The 7737-nt window shown below is 30.7% G+C and overlaps 1 protein-coding gene across 1 annotated transcript; it reads left to right on the forward strand.

Annotated features, from left to right (window-relative positions):
- Positions 1-3528: 3528 nt before the first annotated feature.
- On the forward strand, positions 3529-4725 carry LOC7463755 (NDR1/HIN1-like protein 13). Its single transcript, XM_002324733.4, has one exon. The coding sequence runs from the start codon at positions 3660-3662 to the stop codon at positions 4488-4490; it is 831 nt and encodes a 276-aa protein (XP_002324769.1). The 5' UTR covers positions 3529-3659; the 3' UTR covers positions 4491-4725.
- Positions 4726-7737: the final 3012 nt, after the last annotated feature.

The following is a 7737-nucleotide window of genomic DNA, read 5'->3' on the forward strand; positions in this document are numbered from 1 at the left end:
TTTTGTGATTAGAATATGAATGACTGAACACTCTCTCTTTCTTATCTCTTTGGCCCCGTTTGTTTGCTGAAAAATAATTTTTTTCTGGAAAGTGAATTCCAGAAAAGTGAATTATTTTCTGATGTTTGGTAGTGTAATGAAAAATAAGTTGGAAAACACTTTCCAGTGTTTGGTTATGTCATGGAAAATGAACTGGAAAATAACTTATTAATGTTTTATTTTTCTCAAGTTTATTAAAATAATGAGGAACAAATCTTACAAATTAAAAAGTTGAATGAGAATGAAATTGAAAACAAATATAATTTCATAAATTATCTCAAATAAAATAAATAATAATAAAAATAATAGAGATCAAATCTAAAAAATAAAAAAAATAAAAGATGAAGAAATTAAAATAATAATAATTAACATTTCAAAAATTATTTTAAAAAAAAAGTAACAATCAAAAGAATGAGGACCAAATTTGATAGATAAAAAATTTCAATAAAAAAATAATAAGGGAAAAGCAAATAACAATTATAAAAATGATGACCAAATTTAATATAAAAATTAAATTTTAAGAGATGAAATTAAAAAATAAATATTCAAAACAAAATATATATATAGCAATCAAAAGTTTGAGGACCAAATTTAATATAATCAGCAAATAATATGACATTTCTAAATTTTTCATAATTTCCGGAAAGTGTTTTCCGTCCAAATTTTTCAGGAAAATACTTTCCTAAAAACCAAGCCAAATTTTTCTTTGACTGGAAAGTGTTTTCCATTGACCAACTTTTCTAATGTCAAACAAACACAGGAAAGTTTGAAAAATGATTTCCCGGAAAGTGAATTCCGGAAAACAAACATAGCCTTTTTTTCTAGTAACTTTCCCTTGTATCTCTCACCATATAAGGATTGAAATGAAAAAAACATAAAGTTAAGCACTGAAAAAGAAAATATTAACAATACTATGGACCAAGCATAAGAAAATAAATTCAAAGACCAAATTATAGTTTTCCACATCCCATGAATAGTAAAAAAGAGATTTTTTCAGTGTTAATTTTAGTCCTTGTTGTTCTAATTTTTTTAATTTATAAAACTAAATTTTATTTGTAATATTGACTTTTAATTTATGCCTTGTTTGTTTCCAGGAATTTATTTTCCTAGAAACCATTTTTCCGGAAACTATTTTCCCCACTTTTCCATGTTTGGTAAACATAAGGAAAGTGGGTCAAGGAAACTGAATTCCAGTCAATGATAAAAAAATACGCTTTATACAAGAAAAGTGTTTTCCTTTCTTTATTCTAAGGAAAACACTTTCCTTTTCTTTGTTAACAAAACACTTTGTTGACAAAACACTTTCCTTTCCTGTCGCAGTATAATCATACGAATTGATTAGTTGTTGCTTTGAGTTTTTTTATTTATTTGGTAACATAGTGAAAGTATTTTTTTTAATTAAAATAATATTTTTTTAGATTTAATACATAAAAATTATAAAAATATTAATTTAATATTTTTAAGATAAAAAATACTTTAAAAAATAATTTATGAAATTATAATTATAATTATTTTAATTTTATTATCTTTCAATTTTTTTATATGTTAGATTTGATCTCTATTATTTTAATTATTATTTATTTTATTTGAGATAATTTATGATATTAGAATTTTTTCAATTTCATTCTCATTCAACTTTTAAATTTGTAAGATTTGTTCCTTATTATTTTAATAAACTTGAAAAAAAATAAAACATTAATAAGCTATTTTCCAGCTCATTTTCCATAACATAACCAAACACTGGAAAATGTTTTCCAACTTACTTTCCATGACACTACCAAACATCAGAAAATAATTTACTTTTTCGGAATTCACTTTCCAAAAAAATTACTTTCCAAAAAAAAACTACTTTTTTACAAACAAACGGAGCTTTAATGTTGGGCCATTGCTCACCACAACGAATATGCTAGAGCACTCAAATTAAAATAAATTATAACACTAAAAATAAAAATATTAATTTTTTTTTATAAATAAATATATTTCTAAAAATCATTAAAAAAACACAAAAAAATAAAAGTCAGCCATATCGAAAAGTGACAAATAGGTCTCTCTCCCTTGCCAAAAAAAGAAAAAGAAAAAAAAAAGGGGGGGGGGGGGGGATGCCACAGCTTCACGTTAGTGTCGGTGGCCGTAGCTAAGTACAAATTTTCCATCATTCCACTAAAGCCTTTCCTTTCCCCATGGCTGTTAAAAGCAATAAAAGCTTCATAATATAATAACAAGATTTAATTATAATTATGACACTAATTCTGACTTCATAATTAATTAAAACAGTGGCATGGCCTCAGGTTAAGTGAAAGTAATTAGTTTAACTAAGACAAGTCACCAGACAACCAACTTAACTTAAATCCCAAGTCAATAATTACCCCATTAATAATTAATGCTGTTTTCGAGGTTGGATTTGGTAAAACTCTGGCTAGCTACCACGTTGAGTTGCCGTTGAGTTGCCTTCCATCGACAACTTTTGTCTTACTTAGTTTTTTTTTTTTTTTTTTCCTTGTGGGTTTGATAACTTGAGTGCTAGTTTTCTGCTTCCCTTTCCTGTTTTAGCATCAGGACTTAATTTTCAAATGCCTTTCCAAACGGGTCTGTGTAGTCGTAGACATATTAAAAGCACCCATATTTATGTATTCCAATTCTTTCTTTTTATTATTAATATAGGTGTTTGAACTTTCACGGGTCCTAAAGTTAACGATCATGTACATTTTTAGTGGTTCTGAGATTTGTGAGACTCGAACTAGTGACCTCTAAAAAGCAAATTCGAAACCTGACCAGTTAAGTTATATCCCTCAAGATTTTATATAGTTCAAGTCATCATTTGTTTGCTTGTTTTAGTTGCGTTTTTTAATTTTTTTAAATATTTTAATTCATTTTGATATACTAATTTTAAAAAATAAAAAATAATCTGAAAACAATTTCCAATACAATAACAAATATTAATATTGTAATGTTTTGTTTGATTACAAACTAAGTCTGCTAGAAGGAACAGCTTTAGAGTTTGATGTGCTAACTTAATTGCTGGACTGTGAATTTAGTGTCAAGACTTTCAAACCGAAGATCATATTCTAACAACCATTGTAGGATGAGTGATTAGAAATGGCAACAATGCAAATCATCTTGACATGAGAAAATGTTCAAAGTGAAATCAACGCAGTCAAATTCGTCATTTCAAGATTTTTTAGAATAGTCAAAGATTTACTCGATTATTAAGTTTAAAAATTTGTAAAATTAATTAAAATATACACACAAACTGGTTTAAACATCATTAATTAAAAAAATAATCCCAAGACCACACCCATCTTTTCACGTGCCAAGCACCAAGGCAGAGCCGAACACCATGCTTGCTTGTTAAGATGTCCCATTAAGATCACAGAAAGGAAACTGTCCCCAGAGTGAGAAAAAAAACTAAGAGTCAGTAAGTAATAGAGAGAGAGATTAAAGGCTTTGCTTTGCAAGATTCCAACTTTGGTCTGCAGTTAGCATCCCGTCCTTTGTTGGTACATTGTCCCTCTCTTCTCTGCCCTTTACATTCCCTCTCTGCACCCTCTCCTTACACCCACACACACACGCACACAAACGCAACTCTCTTTTGCAAACACTTGGCCAAAAAAGAGAAAAAAATGTCAGAGAAAGTCTTCCCTTCTTCAAAACCAGCAACCAATGGCACCGCCACTGCTAACACCACCACCACCGCAAGCAACCCACCAAACGCCACAGCAAACAAATCCCACCTATACAACCCTACTTCCCGCCTACCTTACCGTCCACAACCTCACACCCGTCGCCATCGTAGCCGTAGTGGACGAAACATCTGCTGTTGTTGCTGTTTCTGGACAATCCTCACCATCCTCTTGCTCCTCCTCCTCGCTGCCATTGCTGGTACTGCTCTTTACATCCTTTACCGACCTCACCGCCCTACCTTCACCATCACCTCCCTACGCATCCACCGTCTTAATCTCACCACCTCTGCTGACTCCTCCATTTCCCACCTCTCCACTCTTCTTAACCTCACTATCATCTCCGAGAACCCCAATTCACATATCTCACTAGACTATGAACCCTTCACGGTCTCTGCATTATCTGATGGCAATGGTGTGTTTCTTGGTAATGGTTCTTTGCCTGCTTTCAGTTTGAGTAAAAAGAATCAGACAAGTTTTAGAAATGTTGTGGTTTCTGGGTCGAACGATCTTGACGTCGATGCACTAAATTCTTTGAGATCGGATCTGAAGAAGAAGAAAAGTGCAGATGGATCAGTCATGTTGAAGATTGAGATGGATACAAGGGTGAAAATGAAGGTGGGTGGATTAAAGACGAAGGAAGTCGGAATTAGAGTTACTTGTGATGGGATTAAAGGGTCTATACCGAAAGGTAAAACACCAACAGTTGCTGTTACTACCAAGTCTAAGTGTAAGGTTGATCTAAGAATCAAGATCTGGAGGTGGACCTTCTGAAGTTTTTCATTCCTCTTTTTTATGTTTTTGTTTTTGTTTTTCCCTTTCCTTTTTCTTTCTGGTTTTATATTTTTTTTGTGGTTTGTAAACTTTCTGAGAAGCAAGAAAGTGCAAATTATGGATTGAGAAAAAAAAAAAGGATAGAAAATGTGAGTAGGTGAATGAGAGTGAAAAAAGGTGTTGAAATTAAGAATTCTTGAAAAATATTGAATATATTTTGGTGATTCAAAGTTAATCTTCTGTCTTCTTGGGTGATGCATGCTTAGTATTTTAGCGTTAATTGTTACTTCTCTCTCAACTGTAATAATCCATGTTCATGATTGAGATTTACCAGTTTTGTGAACACCTGAGCAATAATTTCTGGGAATTAACCCCTGGAACTGCTCCACATTTGGAGGCGCAGATCCCAGAAGAGCAAAATCGGGTGCTTGTGTTTCTCTTAACCAAGGGAAGGACGCAGGGATGGGCCAGTGATGCTGGCATTTTGGATTTTTTAGTAACTGTTTTGATGTCATTTAATGTTCTTTTTTAATTATATTTTTCTATAAATTTTAAAAAATAATAAAAATATATTATTTTAATATATTTTAAAAATGAAAAACAGAAGAACCTTAATGACTTTTCTAAATACCTTCTTTTTGATGTGATGAATTTATTTTAATGTAGTTCGTTTATTTGGAACCATGTGGGGAGGTCTCGATTAATGCAAGAGCACTGAAATTAATGGCAAAATCACTTTTAAACATTTTATGCAAGCAAATTGTGGAGCTCGCTCTCTATTTATTGATTTTCATTTCTAACTTTGATTTGTTTTTCTGGTTGGGAAATAATTTTATAAAATTTTAATTTTTAATTTTTAATTATTTTTAATTATTTTGATATTTTAATATTAAAAATAAATTTTAAAAAATAAAAAAATATTATTTTAATATTTGAAAAAAATACTTTGAAAAAAAAAATACAATACCAAACGAGATTCTAAAATCATTGCAATGGATATTATAGATTTTTTGCAAGCTTTTCGTCCATAAATCATAAATGTGATATTGTGACCTATGCATCGCAAAGGTAGAGTAGAAAATTAAATTGAAATTTAGAAAAGATCCAAGGCATAAAATAATGAAGTTGCATGGGACAATCCAAGTTGAGGGGCAAGAAGGACGAGGAGGCATTAACTCTTTAAAAAGAATGAGAGAAGACGGTAACTTCTTAGCAAGTTTCATTTATTATTATTATTATTATTAAAATAGATGATCGAGCCAGTTTGCGTGTATCTTAATTAATTTTACAGATTCTGAAATTAATGACAATATAAGTTTCTAGTGATCCTAAAATTTATAGGACTCGAACTGGTAATCTTTAAAAAATAAATTCATGATCTGATCAGTTAAGTTACACTCCTATAAATTATAAATTTCATTGTTTCTTCGCTAGATTGATGTGAGATATAGGTCCAATTCATTCAATGCAACTTATTTTCCATGTTGGACATGGTACTCCTACTACCACTCTCCTCTTTATATATATCGTAGTTGACCCGTCTTTTCCCTGCGTTTCAACCAAGAGTTCGATTGCCAATTTCCCAAGTAGGAAGGAGAAGAACAAGCGAAAGAAAGAGTCAAAACATGGAGCACAAATTGCTTGATAGATAGATATCATAAAAATAAAAATAAAAAGTTACTTTCTGAAATTAAGGAGGAATAAGGTCTTCATTCAGTTTAGATTGAACTTAACTTGCACTATTGTTAAGCACTCAAGGAACTATTAATTTCGTGCAACTATGATGCTATTTGTTTTTTTTTTTTTCCTCTTAGGGCATCTCCTACGTAGGATGTAAAAGAGAAGCCAAACCCAAAAAAACTGTTCTTTTAGCTTTTTTTTCTTCTCAATTAGCAGCTCCAATGGGAATAGTAAAAATATCTCTCTTTCCCATAAAAATTATTCTTACAAATTTCTTTAAAAAACTAAAACCAACAAGCCAATAAAAAAAATAAACAAATTAAGTGAAGGCATGTGAAAAGAAAATGATTTTAAATTCTTTGAAGAACAAGTAAAGCATTTCCTTGTCTTTCTCCACTACAATTGGTTTTTCAAATGACTTTTTTTGTTCTATTGAAGTATAAGAGAAGAAAAAAAAAAGCTATATTTATATTATTTAAAATGTTATATTAATATTTTGGCACTTTAAGATATCATCTTGCCTTGGAGATGCTTTTACAATGACATACTAAAATTAAAATTTTCTTTCTTGGGATATAGCACACCTAAACTAATATATTTATGAAAAAAAATTCTTTCATGTTCTTTTTTTTTAATTCAATTCAAACCAAGAACAAAACCACTTACAAAAATTCATCAGGTTTCCAAGAATTGCAATGTTATTTCATAAATGTACCTATAAGCTAGCTTAGTTGGTTGCAAACTTTTTTCCCACTCAACAACTCTTGTTGTTTTATTAATCTTTATAAGGTGTTTTTTTTTAAAAAAAAAAACATTGCATAAATACAATTCCCTTAATGGGGCACAATTTACCCCAATTGCCAACAACATTAGGATTAGTGACAAGTCTCAGCCCCTTGCACCGTGCGAATTTCCTTAAGTTATTGGCACATATACCACAATGTAACAGTTGCTACCCCTATCACATAATGGATATATTTTTCAACTTATCTCTTTTTTTAGTATGACCTATTTTCTTCACCTATAAAGCCATCATTTTTTATGCCAATAACTATCTCCCTCACCTTGTCTCTTCTGAGATGCCTACTCTCTCGCTAATGGTTATACCTTGACTTGTTTCACTCTTAAACCTTTCTACTAATAACAAGTAAGGCACAACAACTAAAAACTTATATATATCCATATGACCCGAGGTAATGATTCTTCGTCATTTCCCCCCTTTCACAAGGTAAACTCATATGACCTAAGGTAGGGGGGCATAAGGTTACATGAGACCATTTATTACTCTCCTTTGTTCTACATACCTCATCATCATACACATACTTCTCATATCATATATTTACTAATTTAAGCATTAAATGGTCTCTTATTTCGACAAGGAATTTATTTTGCAGGAAAGCTCATGGAAAAATCTAATCACTCCACCAATCTAAGATTAGAGCCATGAGAAGCCCAATCCAATTTAAGGTTTTCATGACTTCATTTGTAGCTCTAGCTAGTTCATTTCAATTTCACATCCATTACAAAAAAATCTTGTTATCTTTTGTTTTAATATATAAGAATAACT

The sequence above is a fragment of the Populus trichocarpa genome, chromosome 18, assembly GCF_000002775.5.
Source record: "Populus trichocarpa isolate Nisqually-1 chromosome 18, P.trichocarpa_v4.1, whole genome shotgun sequence".
NCBI classification, from domain to species: Eukaryota; Viridiplantae; Streptophyta; class Magnoliopsida; order Malpighiales; family Salicaceae; genus Populus; species Populus trichocarpa.